Below are 20,095 nucleotides of genomic sequence, written 5' to 3'. Positions count from 1 at the left end.
AAATGACACTTTTAGACAAAAAAAAAAAAAGTTTCCATTTCTGCTAACTTGTGACAAAAAAATGAAATTTGCCACGGACTCACCATGCCCCTCTCTGAATACCTTGAAGTGTCAATTTTCCAAAATGGGGTCATTTGTGGGGTGTGTTTACTGTCCTGGCATTTTGGGTGGTGCTAAATTGTAAGCACCCCTGTAAAGCCTAAAGGTGCTCATTGGACTTTGGGCCCCTTAGCGCAGTTAGGCTGCAAAAAAGTGCCACACGTAGGATTTCACAGGTCGTTTTGAGACATTTGGTTTCAAGACTACTCCTCACGGTTTAGGGCCCCTAAAATGCCAGGGCAGTTTAGGAACCCCACAAGTGACCCCATTTTAGAGAGACCACCACAAGGTATTCTGTTAGGAGTATGGTGAGTTCATAGATTTTTTTTTTTTTTTTTTTTTTGTCACAAGTTAGCGGAAATTGACACTTTGTGGAAAAAAAAACAATAAAAATCAATTTCCGCTAACTTGTGACAAAAAATAAAATCTTCTATGAACTCACCATACCCCTAACGGAATACCTTGGGGTGTCTTCTTTCTAAAATGGGGTCACTTGTGGGGTTCCTATACTGCCCTGGCATTTTAGGGGCCCTAAACCGTGAGGAGTCTTGGAACCAAATTTCTCAAAATGACCTGTGAAATCCTAAAGGTACTCATTGGACTTTGGGCCCCTTAGCGCAGTTAGGGTGCAAAAAAGTGCCACACATGTGGTACCGCCGTGCTCAGGAGAAGTAGTATAATGTGTTTTGTGGTGTATTTTTACATATACCCATGCTGGGTGGGAGAAATATCTCTGTAAATGACAATTTTTTGATTGTTTTACACACAATTGTCTATTTACAGAGATATTTCTCCCACCCAGCATGGGTATGTGTAAAAATACACCCCAAAACACATTATACTACTTCTCCGGAGTACGGCGATACCACATGTGTGAGACTTTTTTTGCAGCCTAGGTGCGCTAAGGGGCCCAACGTCCTATTCACGTGTCATTTTAAGGCATTTGATTTCTAGACTACTCACTGTTTAGGGCCCCTAAAATGCCAGGGCAGTGTAGGAACCCCACAAGTGACCCCATTGTAGAAAAGACACCCCAAGGTATTCCGTTAGGTGTATGGTGAGTTCATAGGTGGTTTTATATTTTGTCACAAGTTAGTGGAAAATGACACTTTGTGAAAAAAAAAAAAAAAAGTCAATTTCCGCTAACTTTTGACAAAAAATAAATGATCAGTGTGTTTGGGTGCAGACTAGGGTGGCTGCAGCCTGCCCTGGTGGTCCCTCGGACACTGGGACCACCAGGGCAGGAGGGAGCCTGCATAATACGCTTTGTATACAACACAAAGTGTATTATACGCTTGTATTGTGGCAGAACGGGGGTTAACATTCCGCCGGCGCTTCCGTACGGCCGGCGGGATGTTGTCGCGGGTGGGCGGAGCCTGTTGCCAGGGGCAGCGCGCGTCACCAGTGACGCGATCGAGCCGAAAGGACAGGCGTATTGCAGTCCTTTCAGCGTCCACTTTGCCGCCGCCCATCAGCTGTGGGCGGTCGGCTAGTGGTTAATGACTATTGGCATATTAACCACCCTGGCGTTCTGATTAAATCGCCAGGGTGGCTGCGGGAGGGTTTTTTTTAAATTAAAAAAAAACTATTTCATGCAGCCAACTGAAAGTTGGCTGCATGAAAGCCCACTAGAGGGCGCTCCGGAGGCGATCTTCCGATCGCCTCCGGCGGCAAGGAATAACACGGAAGGCCGCAATGAGCGGCCCTCCGTGTTTCGCTTCCCTCGTCGCCATGGCGACGAGCGGAGTGACGTCATGGATGTCAGCCGACGTCCTGACGTCAGCCGCCTCCGATCCAGCCCTTAGCGCTGGCCGGAACTGTTTGTTCCGGCTACGCTGGGCTCGGGCGGCTGGGGGGACCCTCTTTCACCGCTGCACGCGGCGGATCGCCGCGCTGCAGCGGCGATCAGGCAGCACACGCGGCTGGCAAAGTGCCGGCTGCGTGTGCTGCTTTTTATTTGGTGGAAATCGGCCCAGCAGGGCCTGAGCGGCAGCCTCTGGCGGTGTTGGACGAGCTGAGCTCGTCCAGACCGCTCAGCAGGTTAAGTGACGTTGGAATGACTGCTTAACACTTTGTGGTCACTGTGATTCCTTACAGACTTGATACAAGATAACATGGTGACAGACATTGTACATACTGACGTGCAGATACTGTGTAAAAAAAAAAAAAAAAAAAAAAAAAAAAGCTATGTTGTGCACCCCGCAGGGAAATAGTTCCGAGGGGGAATAGTATTTAACACCACCTCGGCGTTTAGCGGCAGCATGGAGAGCTGTCATTCGGCTCTCCCCTGCGTCCAACTGCCTGGTGCTTAGGCACCATGCACTCAATATTTATGGATGCTTACCTGGCCAAATCATTTGTTCTATGGGTCGGTTTCTGTTTGTTGCTGTTATTTTGAATGCAGAGCTGTGTCCCCTGAATGTTTCCCCATATCCATGAATCTGAAGATAAGCCCCAGGGCCATGACTAGGCCAACCACCACCTTGGATCCCTGAACTAACCGTGCATGCAAATGCATCCTACATAAGCAAATAGTACATCTACAATGGGAAACGCAGGTATTCAGGCAAAACTTGATTGAATTTACCCAAGGTTGCCTCCTGGAACATGAGTTCTAAAACTCGTGGAGTGTGTACCATCAAGGGCGGAAGGGGGCACAACAGAAGAATTTTCCAAAATTAATTGATTGGGCCATAAAGGCACGTACACATGCATGAAAAGTGTCACCTACAGGGATCGGGACTTAATCCCATAGACTATACTGTCTAAAATATCATATGTATGCTGTTCTCATAAAGAGCTATGACTTGAGTTTTTTTTTTTTTTCTCTAACCCGCCCCATGTGCGCCGACTTCCAGCGCATAGCCATGCCCCCTTGCAGGGACATGTTGTGGCACTTCCATGGCACTCTCCATCTCAGATACAAAGGGTGCCATGGCACTTGTCTGCAAGGGGGGCAGGGTTATGCGTCGGAAGTCGCCGCACATGGGGCTCAGGTATGAATTAGAGAAAAAACAACTATCACGTCACTAACTTTTTGTAAGAAGACTGAGTAGTGTCTTTAAAGAGGAGCTGTCAGCCATGCTATCTCTGAAAAAAAATCACATGTATAAGTAGATAAATACTTGCACTTACATACCTATGTAATGCACTGTCCACGTTTTTGATTTCAGTGCTTTTTATTTATTTTTTACAGTAAATAAAGAGAAAATCGTTCCTAGCATTTCCCATTTTAACTGTGGCTATTTTGAAGCCAGTCCTGATGTAATTTCCTCCCTTAGTCTCCTCTACCTGATTGTGTATGCATTGCCCGCCCTCCACTATAGAAAGTGCATTGTCTCAGCATGAGAAATAATGGCCAATCAGAAAGGAACAGAGGTGTGGGAGGGGAAAATAGGAGGGAAAGAGGCTTCAGCCAATCGGGCTGGATTAGTTAAGTCTGAGGGGGACGTATAGAAGCAAAAAAGGACAACCCAGCATGCCCTGCAACTTCTTTTTTGTGTACCAAATTTTGTGTACCAAATAAGAGTCAGGTAAACTGGGGAATGGTAATTTATCAACAAGAAAAGTAATAGTGATTTTAACTTTTGGCTTGCCTGGCGAGCATCCTTATTACTTGTTTACCATGTTAAAAATAAGGAATTGATTTTTTGATGTTATGCCCGACAGTTACACTTTTACATGAGCATGAGAGTGGTGGGTGTGGGGGATCTTGGATTTCCTCCAGACTCTGTATACCTAGACTATACACGCACTATGCAGAATGTATACCATGGTTCATTAGCATCTATTCAGTACAACAAACTTCTGAGAGTGGAATCTGCTTTTACTTATTAGCATAACATGTGAACCTCCATGGAGGATGAATGGATAACTGCAAGAATGCATGATCGGTATTCTTCTCACAATGTGTGTATAATTACTTTTAGGCTGCTTTCAGAGTGGGACGTTACAGGCGCATATTAGAGCAGCCTGTAACGCAGCCCAACTGCACAGTAATGAAAAATCAATGGGCTGTTCAGTGCCCACGTTGCGTTACATTGTAACGCTACACGTTGAATGAAAGTGCAGCATGCTGTGCGTTCTATGCGGTTTCAGCCATGTTAGACTGTTGGCACATGCTCAGTAATGTGTTTTTTATTTACTCGTGCAGGAGAGGAGGGGAGAGTCCACTATTGTGGCCAGCCGCATGGCTAATTAATATTCACTGCACTTCCCATCACTACTGCGACTTCCCATCACTACTGCAGTGTTTACTTCCTGGAGCGGCCGCTTATTGGCTGGCAGGATCAAGTGATGCGGAGTGTTCCGATCATGTGGTCTCCACAGTAATTTTAACGGCGCACCTAGAACCGCATAACGTGGCTTTATATAGCGTCCACCTTTGCCACCAGCAAGCGTTGCGTTAGTGTATGTCAGTGTTGAGCTGCGCTCTCCTTATATCCTAAAAAACAAGATTTATACTCATAGCGTAATTCCGTAATTCTTTATATCACACACCACCCAGTGATGGTGAAAATCGTGTGAGCCACTCGTGAATCCTTCCCCTACTACAGATTGCGCTCACCAGATTGTAGCCACCTCAGAAAACAGGTGGGTCTAGCGTTTGTTTCATACACCACTCTCTGGCACTATGTATCTTCAATTATTCTTTAATATTCCAGATAAAACTCCATAAAATATAAAAACCTAAAACCATCATAGCGTATTATGTAAAATATTGATTAACAACCCGCGCAGTGATTGCGCATTCACGTCTGCGTTCTTGTAATTCAAGCACATCAAACAACTCTGTCCATCAGCGGGGTCTGTCCTGGCATCAGCAGGGGAAATGCGGCGTCCCGTATCCCACTTTCTAGCTACCTCTGCCCAGGTTCGTCTCCAAGCGCTTTCCTATAGTTCGTAGTTGCCGGCTCAATAATCGCATGCAGTGACGTCAGACGCGCTGGACGTAGCTCCCCTAAAGCGTTGCGTTAGGGGACGTTTTGCGACCTTAACGTCCCCTGCAACGTCTAAGTCTGAAAGAGCCCTAAAGGATTGTGCAATAAATATGCCTTGGTCTGTGTGAAGCATTGTAAACCTTTATAAAGTACTGACCTCTATGTTGCAGACCTTATGTGAGTGTGATGATTTTGCGTTGCTGCGTTTGAACTGATGGAGTGGAGGATCCTCCTCAGTATCTCTGTTGTGGGTATTGCTTGCACTGTCATAATGCAGGAGTGGCTGAAGGTCACCTCCTCTACAGCTGCACTGGTAACACTTCAAGTCCTCAGGGCTGCTATAGTGTCCACATTAAAGTCAAACAATGCTGATATTGCTTTGTGAACAATACCTGTATTGTCAATATAAAATGAATAGATTTTGCTAACTTGAAGGCAGCAAACAAGTACAGTATTTCACATATAACCTCAGTATGGCTCTTTCATTGTTTGAAGGTGAAAAACTGTATTTCACATTAGTTCTCTGTTGTGAGAGGAAGGAAGCCATATATGTTAGTTGCTGCCATTATACAGTTTGCTTTCAAAATTTCCCAGATCTCCAAGATTTTATCTCTTATTCTGTTGTCACAATTCATATGGAGGCATTCTGACTTAGAAGTCATAATATGACTGCTCTTCACATTAACACAGACCACAAAAAATGAGATCGTAACATAGGTGCCATTGTGAATGTGGGCTCATTCATGAGGAAAGTGTAGAGTTCTATTTCTGCTCTGTAAAAATCTCTGAAACTGATTTGCCTATAATGCATTTGAATTGTACCAACCTTGTGAAGAACCAGGCTGCAATATTCTTATTTAGAATATGTATAGTGCTGGCATTTACTGTAGTTCTGTACAGAGTAAATAGTCTTACCACTTCTAATCCTCAACATAATCATGCTGTATGTCCATCCATAGTCTTGGGCCAATTTAGGAGGAATACCATTTAACTTATCTGTATGTTTTTGGGATGTGGGAGCAAACTGGAGTGCACAGAGGAAACCCATGCAGTCACAGGGAGATCATACAAAAAGGCAGCTCAGATAGTGACCTGGCTGGGATTTGAACCGAGGACCCAGCGTTGCTAGGCAAGAGTGCTATCCACTATGCCGCCCGTGCAACAAAGGGAAATTGGGCTGTGTTTTACTGAAGTGCCATGATCTAATGGCCTTTTTTGTTTTGGCTGACTTTTTAGAAAAAAAATCATGTTGGTCAAAGTTTTCTCGCTATGCCAGAAAATATGCAACCTGTAGTAACTGTCAAATCCAGACGTTTTCTGGCGGATGTGCTTTCACTGACTCGCCTTGTTTTTATGACATTGTATGAACTTTTTATGATGTGCTCTTATGACTTTGCTTTTATATGTATTTTGAAAGACTGGGGTATTGTTGAGTGATTGTTTATAGCCACACAATGGACATTAAAGGGAACCTGAGTTGAGAGTGACATGGAGGCTGCCATATTTTATTTCCTTTTAAACCATACCAGTTGCCTGTCAGTCCTGTTGATCTTCTGGAATACCTAGAGTCAAAACCCTGGAACAAGCATATGGCTAATCTAGTAAAACCTGAGTGAGTACCTGACCTGCATATGCTTGTTCGGGATCTATGGCTAAATTTATTAGAGAGACAGGAACAGGACAGCCAGTCAGCTGGAATTGTTGGAAAGGAAATGTCAGCCTCCATGTACCTTTCACCTCGGGTTCCCTTTAAAGAGCCACTGTGGTGAAATGGAGAAAACCCAGATAGTTCATGTTGACCCAGACCGACTAGGAAAGTATAAAGGGCTAAAAGAAATGAAAAAAGCCGTCCCATTAAAAAGAAATGCGTAGTATAATTGGCCTTTTTAAAATAAGTGTTTGCGATAAAAGCAGCTGTGGCTTCCCATGATACAGCACTCCTGAGTATGTAAATCCTATCTTTATGCCCCTAAAGCCAGGCTCACTTCCAGAATTGCTTGTGTACAGTGAGCCTATAGCTTATTCATTTTCCAAAGCCACATCAATCTAAAATGCAGTCAGACTTTGTGGTCCTCACCCTTGAATTCGCTCCATGAGATAGGGCTTAAAGGGATACTGAAGCCAGAAATAAAAATCAGTTTGACTTGCCTGGTGCTTCTACCAGCCCCCTGCAGCTGTCCCGTGCCCTTGCAGTCACTTACGGAGCCTTTGGTCCCCCTCCACCAGCTAGTTTTGTTTTTACGCAGTATGCTATTGCGGATGGGAACGCGAAGAAAAATATGCGTGGCCCGGGCCTGTCAGCGAAAATGAAACTAGCTGGTGGTGGGGGACCGGAGGCTCTGTGAGGGCACGGGACGGCTGGAGGGGCCTGGTAAAAGCCCCAGGCAAGTAAAACTGTTTTTTTTTTTTTTTTTTTTTTTTTTTTTAATTCCTTTTTTTATTTTTTATTCCTGACTTAGAGGAACTCCAGTGAAAATAATCTAGCAAAAAAAATGCTTCATTTTTACCATAATTATGTATAAATGATTTAGACAGTGGTTGCTCATTGTAAAATCTTTCCTCTCCCCGATTTACATTCTGACATTTATTACATGGTGACATTTTTACTGTGGGCAGGTTATGTAGCTGCTGCTAGCTGTTTTGGCTGTTAGAGACAGCTGTAAACGGCTAATTCCTGTCTGTGAGCCTTGTTACATTGTAACAAACTGCCAAAAGTACGGAGGTACTCAGAGCTTCTTGTGGGAGGGGTTTCAGCACAAAATCAGTCATACAGCGCCCCCTAATGGTCTGTTTGTGAAAAGCATTATATTTTTCCTGTAAAAGGGGGTATCAGCTACTGATTGGGATAAAGTTCAATTCTAGGTTGGAGTTTCTCTTTAAGTCTCTTTAAACCATTCTTACTACTCTGTGGGTTATTGTATTTATATGTACACCATTTTTGACTGATTCGAGACTGCAATATTGTAAATTTGCATTGCGTATTTGGATATTCCTTTCAGACACAAGGTAGATTTTCATAATAGCAGTCTTGCAGTAACTGTGCCCCTGCTGCTCACAATAATCAAGTCCTATGGCTGTGGAAACATTTTTTACACAGCAGGACATACATACGAAATAAGTGTTATAGTAACTCAAAACAATTATTTTCAAAGTATTAAAATTTAATAGTAGTATATTAAAGGTAAAACATAATAATTAACCACTTAGTGTCACCCCCAGGACCGCCTAACGGCGATCGGCGACACCTGGGGGACTGAATAGCCGGGGATCGCGCGAGCATCTGCCGGCATTAGGCTCCGCTCACCCGCAACGTCAACCCGCCGGCCAGTTAGCAGCGCCGACGGATTGTTAACCCTCGATCTGCCACTCGAAAGTGTATAATACACTTTGTAATGTATACAAAGTGTATTATACGGGCTGCCTCCTACCCTGGTGGTCCCAGTGATCGAGGGACCACCAGGGTAGGAGGCAGCGGTGTATGTATGCACCCACACTGATCCTGCCCCCTGATCGCCCACAGCACCCCTCAGACACCCCCTGATCACCCCATCAGACCACTGTTTGCACCCAATCACCCCCCCTAATCACCCACATCAATCACTATTTGTCAACGCTATATTTTAGATCAGGTCCTAAACTGCCCCCTGGGGGCTCCTGATCACCCCCTCAGATCCTCCCCAGGCCCCCCCCCCCTTCCTGTGTACTGTATACATCTATTCTCCCCTGTAATTAGCCACTGATCACCTGTCAATCACCCCCTGTCACCACCTGTCACTGCTAACCATCAGATCAGACCCCAATCTGCCCCTTGCAGGCACCCAATTACCCCCCTCACCCTCAGATCGTCCTTTCCCGGTTACCTCCCCAGTGCATTGCTTGCATCTATTCCCCCCCTTTAATCACACCCTGAGACTACCATCAATCACCACCTGTCACCACCTAGCACACCTACCCATCAGATCAGGCCCTAATTTGTCCTGTGTGGGCTCCTGATCACTCGGCCAAACCCTCAGATCCCTCTCAGACCCCCTTCCAATCACCTCCCCAGTGCATTGATTGCATCTATTCCCCCCTCTAATCACCCCCTGAGACACCCATCAACCACCTCCTGTCTACACCTGTCACCCCCTAGCACCCCCTAGCACTCCTATTCATCAGATCAGTTCCTAATCTGCCCCCTAGGGCTTCTGATCACCTGGCCAAACCCTCACCCGCCCCACCACAGTGGCAGAATTTTTTTTTTTCTGATCACTGCTGGTCTCTGCAACCAACCGTTATGCCACACAATACGCAACCGCCTATCCAAGAAGCTACCATGTCCAGCCTTTTCAGTGGAACCACTCCAAGTTTACGAACGTAACATTTTTTCAGGCCTTCTCCTTAAAAAATTGTATTGCGGTCTTATTGGTCTACGCACCCAATACATCCCATGCCCATATTCTCTGCTGCCATGTCCAGGTCACGATTGGAGAACATCCTGCGCTTCCTGCACTTCAGTGCCAATACAACCTGTCATCTAAGAGGCCACCCTGCTTATGACCGGTTCCACAAAATTTGGCCCTTCAGACCACCGGTCATCAAAATTTGCAGATGCTTATACCCCTGAACAGTCATTTTGAGGCATTTGGTTTCTAGACTACTCCTCACGGCTTAGGGCCTCTAAAATGCCAGGGCAGTATAGGTACCCAACAAGTGACCCCATTTTAGAAAGAAGTCACCCCAAGGTATTCCGTTAGGTGTATGGTGAGTTTATAGAAGACTTTATTTTTTTTTGTCACAAGTTATTGGAAAATGACACTTTGTGAAAAAAAAACAATACAAATCAATTTACGCTAACTTGTGACAAAAAATAAAATCTTCTATGAACTCACCATACTCCTAACGGAATACCTTGGGGTGTCTTCTTTCTAAAATGGGATCACTTGTGGAGTTCCTAAACTGCCCTGGCATTTTAGGGGCCCTAAACCGCGAGGAGTAGTCTGGAAACGAAAAGCCTCAAAATGACCTGTGAAATCCTAAAGGTACTCATAGGACTTTGGGCCCCTTAGCGCACCTAGTTTGCAAAAAAGTGTCACACATGTGGTATCGCCGTACTCAGGAGAAGTAGTATGTGTTTTGGGGTTTATTTTTTACCTATACCCATGCTGGGTGGGAGAAATATCTCTGTAAATGAGATTTTTTTTTTTTTTTTTTTTTTTTTTTTTTTACACACAATTGTCCATTTACAGAGATTTCTCCCACCCAGCATGGGTTTGTGTAAAAATACACCCCATAACTTATACTATTTCTCCTGGGTACGGCTATACCACGTGTCCCCGTGGTCATGGGGGATGCTTGAATAGAGGGACTCGACGTCGAGGGATACCAGTAGTGTTCCTGGTGGAACCACTATATCCTCCAGGGTGCGTAAAAGATGTTATGTCCTTAATGTAAGACGGCAAACCCTTCACATGGGATTGAAGATGCCTACCAATATAAATGCTGATTTTCTCAGTTAAAGAACCCCTGCCCGATACCATCAGGCATCCAGGGGGGTTTTGAAGTAGTTTGTGTACTTTTGGAAGTGCATGACATGTAGGAAGTACAGGGTCTGTCACCTTCAAAAAAGACTCCACCCTTTCGTCGATGATCCCCCGCTCAGCATCATCAATCATGGAGAAGAGGACAGGCTGACATTGATAAGCCCTCGATGCTGAGACACTCACATAGCAACCCCTGCTGGCCCAAGAGATCCAAGCAGGGGCAGTCATAACTACATCATTGCCCCCCCTTATCAGAGGGCTTTATGACCCAGTCAGTATGAGTTGATATAAAATCAAAGGCCTCACATTCGTTCGCAGTCAAGTTGGAGACCCCATCACTGGCCACATCTAATTTTGCAACATCCCTTTCAATTGCCCTTATGAAACAGCGTATGCCCACTTTACTCGATAATGGTGGAGATCTCTTTGATCTATTCCTAAATTATTTATTGATACTCTCATAATGTGGTGTTGACCAGACATGAGATGAACCGGTCCAAGTCATCACCCCATCCTCCTCTGTTTCAGATTCATTTAACCTTAACAAGTTAAGATCATCTAACTCATCACGATCATTTTGTGTAAGGTCAGTGGTGTGGGGGATGGAAGAACATATTTCTCCAAATTTGTCCACTTGTTGTGAAGGGCAGAAACCCAAACACTGACCCAAAAGTTGTTTAACCGATTTGGGAAAGGTCTCGTCGCGTTGGGGGTGCATGGACAGCAGGACCATGATTTTTTTTTCTTCCCTCTGCACCCATATTGTCCCCCTTTCAGGTGACCAGAGGTTGCTAATGAGCTAGCAACACCCCTACTGCCCTGGCTCAGTCTGAGTGCTTTTTTTTTTTTTTTTTTTTTTTTTTGCGCATGCAGGTGTGAAAAACACTCCTGTGACAACACAAGAGAAAATTCCATTGATTTAGGGATTATTCTTGGAATAAGAAGACGTCCTATGCTGTTACCTCAGTAGTTGGCATGCGGCAGGTCTAGTTTTGGCAATGCAGCTAGATTTAACTTAAGGCTACTTGCACACCAAGACGTTGCGTTAGGTGCTACGTTAAGGTTGCGTAACGTGCACCTAACGCAAGGCCTGGTGCTCTTCGATGTGGACGTCAGAGTGAGCCGCGTTGTGCAGCTCACTCTGGCGTCCGTGATGCGTGCTCTTGGACGCATGCGGCATCACGTGGTCCCGCCGGCCAATCGCCGCACAGAGCGGCCGCACCAGGAAGTAAACACTGCACGTCACAACGTGCAGTGAATATTAATTAGCCATGTGCCTGGCCGCTCTCCGCTCCTCCCCAACATGACTGAGCATGTGCAAACAGTCTAACGCGGCTTAAGCCGCTGTAACGCCGTAGCATGCTGCACTTTCGGCAGAACGTGCAGCGTTACATGTAACGCAATGTGGGCTGTGTGAACAGCCCACTTGTGTTACATTGCTGTGCGTTGGGGGAGCGTTACAGGCTCCACTAACGTGCGCCTGTAATGTCTTAGTGTGTAAGCAGCCTAAATGTAAAGGAATGATTTGCATGTTCAGTCACTGTTGCATTGTGGTGGCAACTTCTTGTTACATGGAAGCTGAATACTCCTACATACCTTCTGTTTCGTGAGAGCACAATTATACCTGCCATAGCTTTTCTAGCCAGGAGGGGGTTTGGATTCCTTTTAGGTCTTGTACATAAATATGAGATTCTATCTCTTATTAATAGAGTATTATTTAACACCTTTATCTCATATGTCCTACCCTGGAGCTTTATTCATGCCTTGTACTGATAAAAGCCAAAATAGCCTGAAACCACTGCCTGCTCATTTATATGAAAGCCATATGTGTGCTATAAACCATCGGTACTGGATATATGCCTGGATGTTCAGATGAATGTCACATAAAGGAATTATTTGGATATTCATTCACTGTCCCGAAATGTATTGGGTATAACTTCTTGCTTATGTGAAACTGAATGCTTGCAAATACCTTACATTTCTGGAATGCAAAATTGTACTTGGCATAACTTTGGAATTTCATCATATTTAGATTGACCTATGAAGTTTTTTATTTATTTTTTTTCTGTATCCTCAGCGGAACTTGGTGAGTGTGAACTTTCGGAGCACACACCCGAACTTGTGTCTGAATTTCGATTTGTTCTGACTCAAACCGAAGCTATGGAGCTTGATATCTTCCACAAATGGAGAGAATGTAGGTAGGTGGAATTAATTTCTCAGCATGAAGTAATTGTCAATACAGAAGGTTGTTTTGAGAGCTGAATGGATATATTTGACCCCTAATGGCATAAACCTCACCTCATGAACAGCTTAAACTGCCTACCATAACTGGAGTTCAATGAGGCTAGCTGGAGCTTGAGCTCTCCAGGCAAAAATGAACCCACCTTCATTCAAAATGACTTTCTCTTAACTTGGAAGCAAATCACCAGGTGCTGTATTCAACCCATTGCTTCCTCATCTAGAGAATGGGTAAGGGCTGTCCACACCATTATACTGCTCCGTAATATTATTTACAAACCTAGGCGAGCCTGTTCTAAATGTTCTGCATATGATCCAACTGGAGGCAATCCCTGCATACAATTACTTTAATTGCATTTGCATTCCTGGTTTATTTATCTTAATAAGGTAATAATTGCTAATGTGTTTTGACTGGAGTGGCTGTATGGCTTTTATATCTACCTGCACTTACATTTATTACATATAGCTGAGTAGCCAACAGTGTCATTATGCCTGGCAAAACAAAGCCAAAATTATATTGTTGTGCACTCAAAGCACTTATATTGAAAGGCTACAACCCAACTTTGATGGGTTGAAAGCAAGAAGTCTCCAAACTGTTGCTGCAAGATAAAGATAAATACAGTATAATCTCATTATAGTAAACTCTAACATTGGTCGATTCGGCGGCCGATTAGCCGCCGGATCCCCGCTCGTCCGCGCGGATCGATTCCCGCTCGTCCCCGCCGGCGCTTCTTATCTCCCGCTCGATTCGCTGCTATTGTCCGCCCGCGGGGATCGAGCGTGGAATCGACCCCCATGGTGAACGGACACGTCGGGTATTATCAATCGAGCCATCAGGCTTGATTGATAAGCCTCCCCTCGACGCAGTGTATGCCCAGCATAAGGGACCAGGAAAAGTGGTTTACTAGATCAGAAATTGACCTAGACATGACCCAGCATGCCCTGGTACATGCTCTGCTGCAAAAGACCAACTCTGTCCTCCCAGTGGAGGTACAGAACAAGCACTTGCACATCTGGTGGACTAAAAGGTTAACTACCTTAGGACTGCATAGCCAGGCTGGACAAATCACTTGTACAGTATTCAGGGCTCCTTAAAAATTGCAGCTGTCACTGAATAGAGGCAGCCACTCTTCCTGTGAATGGGTCCAATACCTCAGTGGGGGGACTTGCAGTATGTGTCCTGCAAAATGTTCTGCTCACATTTGAGCCTATCATGAACCTCTCTTTAAAATGCAGCAAATCATAAGCCACTCGCATTTGTAATGAAATGTCTTTGATACCTCCTCGTGTGGGACTTGGCACTCTCCTCTCCACTCTCCTTAGTTTTGCAGCTAGTAGATCCGCTCAGATCTGCACATGTACAAGTAGCCTGTACTGCACTCAACACGCTACCAGTCATCGCTAATAAGAGATACCCAGGAGGGCATACAATCTTGCGGGAGGACAGTAATGATACTTTCATCATTGATTGCAAAGTGGAAGTGGTAACGCTGCTTCCTTTTTTGTTTATGTTCACATTATTCCTCATTTTTCCCAGGTTGCTTATTTGTACAGTACTGTATATCCAGCGCCGGTGCCATTCTTCTTGTCTTACAAATGTTGTCATGCATAAACTCGCCTGCAACCAGCCTGATGAGAGCAGCAGACCATGGATTTCCCACTGACATGACACTTGTGCCGCCCGCTGTTCACTATATCCAGAGTCACCATCATAGGGGCCAGAAAAATATAATAGAAGTTTTATATCGCCAGGTTGTAGCTCCCATAGACTTATAATGGAGATTGGCTGGGACCTGTAGAGTGGTAGTTTACTATACCTAAATGTTTACTATATCAGAGTTTATTATAACAAGATTATACTGTACATCATTTTAACAGGTTCACTGGGTTAATTAAAACTGATCTAAAGCCATGAAGCAAAAACACAAACCAGCAAACTCTACACAGTGTCTGTCTAGAACAGTGCTGTCCAACTTCACGAGCATGGAGGGCAATTTTTTTTTTTTTCAGACTACATGGAGGGTTGACTTCAATAAATAGGGTTCTTACTAGCGCAGACCCCCCTCTCCTCCCAAGCCAGTAATGATTTCCGGCTGATGCGGTTGGAGTGTGAATCACTCCCCATCTCAGGACTCGTATACAGCTGGCCCAGTGTGAGCTAAGATCGCTCCGCTGTGGCTCTGCCTTCCGGGACCTCGGGGGGAAGAGCCAGCGGCAGGCGGACCAGAGCAGGAGGCCTTGCGGCGCTGATGCGGATCGCCAGTTTGACACCGCTGGTTTAGAACAGTAGATCTGTTGTTGTTGTTTTTTTTATATAGCGCCAAAATCTTCCGCAGTATATTTAGTCTTGTCACTAGTTTTCCCTCAGAGCTCAGAATCTAATCCCTGCCTTGATGAATTTCATTGTTGGTAGAAAAGCCAGCATTTTATCACTGGGATTTCACGATCACCGGTTAGTAGCTTAGCAGAGAGAGCCTGGACATGTACCACATATCATGTAAGAGATGAACGTATAGCACCATCCAGATCAGCTGATCTGAGTTTTTCCCAGGAGAACGGATTGAGGACACTCTGTATTAGCTAGTCCTACCCATTTTATGAGGTCCTTATCCCTTTATTAGGCTATCTGGACCCCTTAATGCAGTCCTTCTATTTATGCCATTTGTCACTTTTAGAAATATAGTGACATTTAGACCTATCTCTTTTTTTAAATTGTGACACCAAAATGTATGCAAAGCTTATTGCAAATAGACTTCTTCAAATTCTTTCATCTATTGTTAATCCCGACCAAGTCGGATTTATCCCAGGTCGTCAAGCATCTGATGGTACTAGAAAGATGTTAAGTATTCTTAAGTTGGTGGAGTCTACTCGAGTGCCTTCTCTGTTTCTCTCTTTGGACGCAGAGAAGGCATTTGATCGGATTCACTGGGGCTTTCTAGAGAAGATTCTCACAAAATTTGGTATCTCTGGGTCTTTACATCAGGCTATATTATCTCTTTATCCCAACCCGTCCGTTCAGGTAATAATTTCAGGATTTAAATCTAGATCCTTTAAAATTTCAAATGGAATATGTCAGGGGTGTCCTCTTTCCCCCATTCTATGTTTTAATTATTGAAACCTTAGCAGAATGTATACAAAGTAATCCCTACATACAAGGAATTCATACTGGATCCTCCCACCAAAAGATTCTTCTTTTTGCAGATGAACTGATCATTACATGCACCAAACCAATGGTATCTCCTGGACTCTCGCACAGGAAGCTTTAAATACATGTTCTGCAGTCTCTTATTACAAAATAAGTGGTGTCAAATCCTATATACTGGGTTTTAATATTTCCGATTACCGTATATACTAGAGTCTAAGCAGACTCGAGTATAGGCCAAACCCCCCCCCCCCCCCCCAACGTTTACCTAAAAAAACTGGAAAAAATGATTGATCTGAGTATAGGCCGAGGGTAGGAAATGCAGCAGCATTATTAATAGAAATATTTCCTCATCTGTCTAATCACAAATTGTAATTTGATCTCTCCTGTGTCACCTGTCGCCAGTCACCTGTCGCCAGTCGCCAAGGCAAATAAGCTCATTTAAAAGCACAGGATGTTAATCTGTATGCTTCCATGAAAGCAGGAAGTAGATGCACTGCAGATGTATTGCAGGATTTTGTATCCGCTGTAACAAAGAAATGTTTTTCTTTAATGTCTTGGGTTGCAAATCTTATAGAGCAGAGAGAAAGTACTGAGTTTAGTTCCGCTTTAAAAGATTTCACTAATGGCAGCATGCCCCCCTGCACTCCCCCACCGCAATGTGTAAAAATAGGGAAAAAAAGCTGAGCAGCACTAATGATCACATAACTCCCCCCGGCCCGTGGCTGTGTACAGTAATCTATGCCCCCTTCCCCTGTTTGCCGCAATGTGTACAGTAGCCCACGTGCCCCTCTCCCCCGCTATGTGTAAAGTGCTGTAATTCCTGTGACATTCTCTCCCCGGCAGACTGGAGTGTGTCGCCAACCTTGGAACTGTCCTCAGTGTCCCCCGAGTGTCACCATATGCAGCGCGGCTTTGAGCAACTCACAGTGATCCGCGCTGTGTTGGGATGCCTCTTCCTGCCTGTCGCAGGCTCGTTGCTATGACTCAATCACGTGCAACACGTGCGGCGTCATAGCAACGAGCCTGCGACAGGCAGGAAGAGGCATCCCAACACAGTGCGGATCACTGTGAGTTGCTCAAAGCCGTGATGCATATGGTGACACTCGGGGGACACGGAGGACAATTTCAAGGTTGGCCACACACTCCAGTCTGCCGGGGAAAGAATGTCATGCAGATTACTGCCCTTTACACATAGCGGGGAGAGGGGCGCGCGGGTTACTGTACACATAGAAGGAAGGGGGAAGTTACTGGACCATTAGCGCTGTTCAGCTTTTTTTTTTTTTTTTTTTTTTTTTTTACTCTGCGGAATGAAGGTGCACTCGGGGAGGTGCGCGCTCGAGTATAAGCCGAGACTCCCACTTTTGGGTCACGGTTTTTGCCTCAACTCGGCTTATACTCGTGGATATACGGTAGTTAAAAAAAGATATTTGCTTGGGCTAATTCTCATATCGTATTTAGGGATTAATATTCCTGGGAGGTCCTCTAAAGCAGAGGTCCCCAACCTGGGGGCCGCGGCCCCCTGGGGGTCCGTGGGCAAATTTCTGGGGGGCCGCGGCGGATCTGGCCTTTCTTCCTCTCCCCCCTGCGGCCGCCGTTTGTTACCTTAAGAGCGGCGGCCGCTTCCTCCCTTATATTCCCCATAGCCCCTCTCCTATCTCGTATTACAGCAGCACTTCCTGTGTGGCTGCTGTAAGGAGGGAAGGGGGCGGGGCAGCGATTCCCATGGTAACGGCGATCGCCGCTACAGGAAGCCACTGCCCTGTTTCCTTCCCTTGTTTACAGCAGCCGCGCGGAAAGCGCTGCTGTATTACGAGATGGCGATGCTGCAACCGAGGAGAGAAGCGCCTGGGGGAATATAAGGAAGGAAGCGACCGCCCGCTCATAAGGTAACAGGAGCGGCGGCCGCGGGGGGGGAGAGGGCACCTATCCTAGCTACACTGGGGCACTATACTGGGGTAACTACTGGCTACACTGGGGCAGCTATACTGGGCTAACTGTACTAGCTATACTGGGCTAACTGTACTTGCTATACTGGGCTAACTGTACTTGCTATAGTGTGGTAACTGTACTTGCTATACTGGGCTAACTGTACTAGCTATACTGGGCTAACTGTACTAGCTATACTGGGCTAACTGTACTAGCTATACTGGGCTAACTGTACTAGCTATACTGGGCTAACTGTACTAGCTATACTGGGCTAACTGTACTAGCTATACTGGGCTAACTGTACTAGCTATACTGGGCTAACTGTACTAGCTATACTGGGCTAACTGTACTAGCTATACTGGGCTAACTGTACTAGCTATACTGGGCTAACTGTACTAGCTATACTGGGCTAACTGTACTAGCTATACTGGGCTAACTGTACTAGCTATACTGGGCTAACTGTACTAGCTATACTGGGCTAACTGTACTAGCTATACTGGGCTAACTGTACTAGCTATACTGGGCTAACTGTACTAGCTATACTGGGCTAACTGTACTAGCTATACTGGGCTAACTGTACTAGCTATACTGGGCTAACTGTACTAGCTATACTGGGCTAACTGTACTTGCTATACTGGGCTAACTGTACTTGCTATACTGGGCTAACTGTACTTGCTATACTGGGCTAACTGTACTTGCTATACTGGGCTAACTGTACTTGCTATACTGGGCTAACTGTACTTGCTATACTGGGCTAACTGTACTTGCTATACTGGGCTAACTGTACTTGCTATACTGGGCTAACTGTACTTGCTATACTGGGCTAACTGTACTTGCTATACTGGGCTAACTGTACTAGCTATACTGGGCTAACTGTACTAGCTATACTGGGCTAACTGTACTAGCTATACTGGGCTAACTGTACTTGCTATACTGGGCTAACTGTACTAGCTATACTGGGCTAACTGTACTTGCTATACTGGGCTAACTGTACTTGCTATACTGGGCTAACTGTACTTGCTATACTGGGCTAACTGTACTAGCTATACTGGGCTAACTGTACTAGCTATACTGGGCTAACTGTACTAGCTATACTGGGCTAACTGTACTTGCTATACTGGGCTAACTGTACTTGCTATACTGGGCTAACTGTACTTGCTATAGTGTGGTAACTGTACTTGCTATACTGGGCTAACTGTACTAGCTATACTGGGCTAACTGTACTAGCTATACTGGGCTAACTGTACTAGCTATACTGGGCTAACTGTACTAGCTATACTGGGCTAACTGTACTAGCTATACTGGGCTAACTGTACTAGCTATACTGGGCTAACTGTACTTGCTATACTGGGCTAACTGTACTTGCTATACTGGGCTAACTGTACTTGCTATAGTGTGGTAACTGTACTTGCTATACTGGGCTAACTATACTAGCTATACTGGGCTAACTGTACTAGCTATACTGGGCTAACTGTACTAGCTATACTGGGCTAACTGTACTAGCTATACTGGGCTAACTGTACTTCCTATACTGGGCTAACTGTACTTCCTATACTGGGCTAACTGGGCTTACTGTACTAGCTATACTGGGCTAACTGTACTAGCTATACTGGGCTAACTGTACTTGCTATACTGGGCTAACTGTACTAGCTATACTGTGGTAACTGCCGCCGCCACTAGCCACGCCCCTCCAAAATCCCCCCCCCCCCCCTGGGGAGCCCCGGAGAAAATTTTGGGCGGGACAGTGGGCCCCGGGCTCAAAAAGGTTGGGGACCCCTGCTCTAAAGTATATAAAGTTAATTCTCCCCCAATGATTCAGAGAATGTCCCAGGAATTAGAAATATTGTCTAAATTTGATCTGTCCTGGACTGGGAAATTGGAAGCATTTAAGATGCAAATCCTACCAAAGATTTTATACGTTTTCAGATCTATTCATATTACATTACGATCTTCCTTCTTTTATACCTTAAAGAAAATAATTACAAACTATATATGGAACAAGAAAAAGCCCAAAATATCTTATGAAACGCTCATGACTCCTAAAAGACTGGGAGGGTTTGGTTTACCATGCCTCGAGTCTTACCATAAAGCTTGTATATTGGAAGCTTCTAGAGAATGGTCATTTAACGCATCAGATAAACCATGGGTCAAAATTGAAAGATATATTTTGTGAAGGATAATCCTTTGCACTCCCCGTGGTCTAATATCTTAAAGAGAATCTGTAC

The 20,095-nt window shown here is 45.0% G+C and overlaps 1 protein-coding gene across 1 annotated transcript in view; it reads left to right on the top strand.

Moving 5' to 3' along the window:
* LOC137518596 (band 4.1-like protein 4B) overlaps positions 1–20,095 on the top strand; it is a 208,541-nt gene that overhangs the window by 112,508 nt on the left and 75,938 nt on the right. The window contains exon 7 of the mRNA XM_068236669.1: positions 12,639–12,759. Coding sequence (XP_068092770.1) covers positions 12,639–12,759 — 121 coding nt within the window. The remainder of the gene's footprint in view (positions 1–12,638; positions 12,760–20,095) is intronic.

The sequence above is a fragment of the Hyperolius riggenbachi genome, chromosome 5, assembly GCF_040937935.1.
Source record: "Hyperolius riggenbachi isolate aHypRig1 chromosome 5, aHypRig1.pri, whole genome shotgun sequence".
Taxonomy (NCBI): Eukaryota; Metazoa; Chordata; class Amphibia; order Anura; family Hyperoliidae; genus Hyperolius; species Hyperolius riggenbachi.
This window is presented reverse-complemented; position numbering and strand designations above follow the sequence as displayed.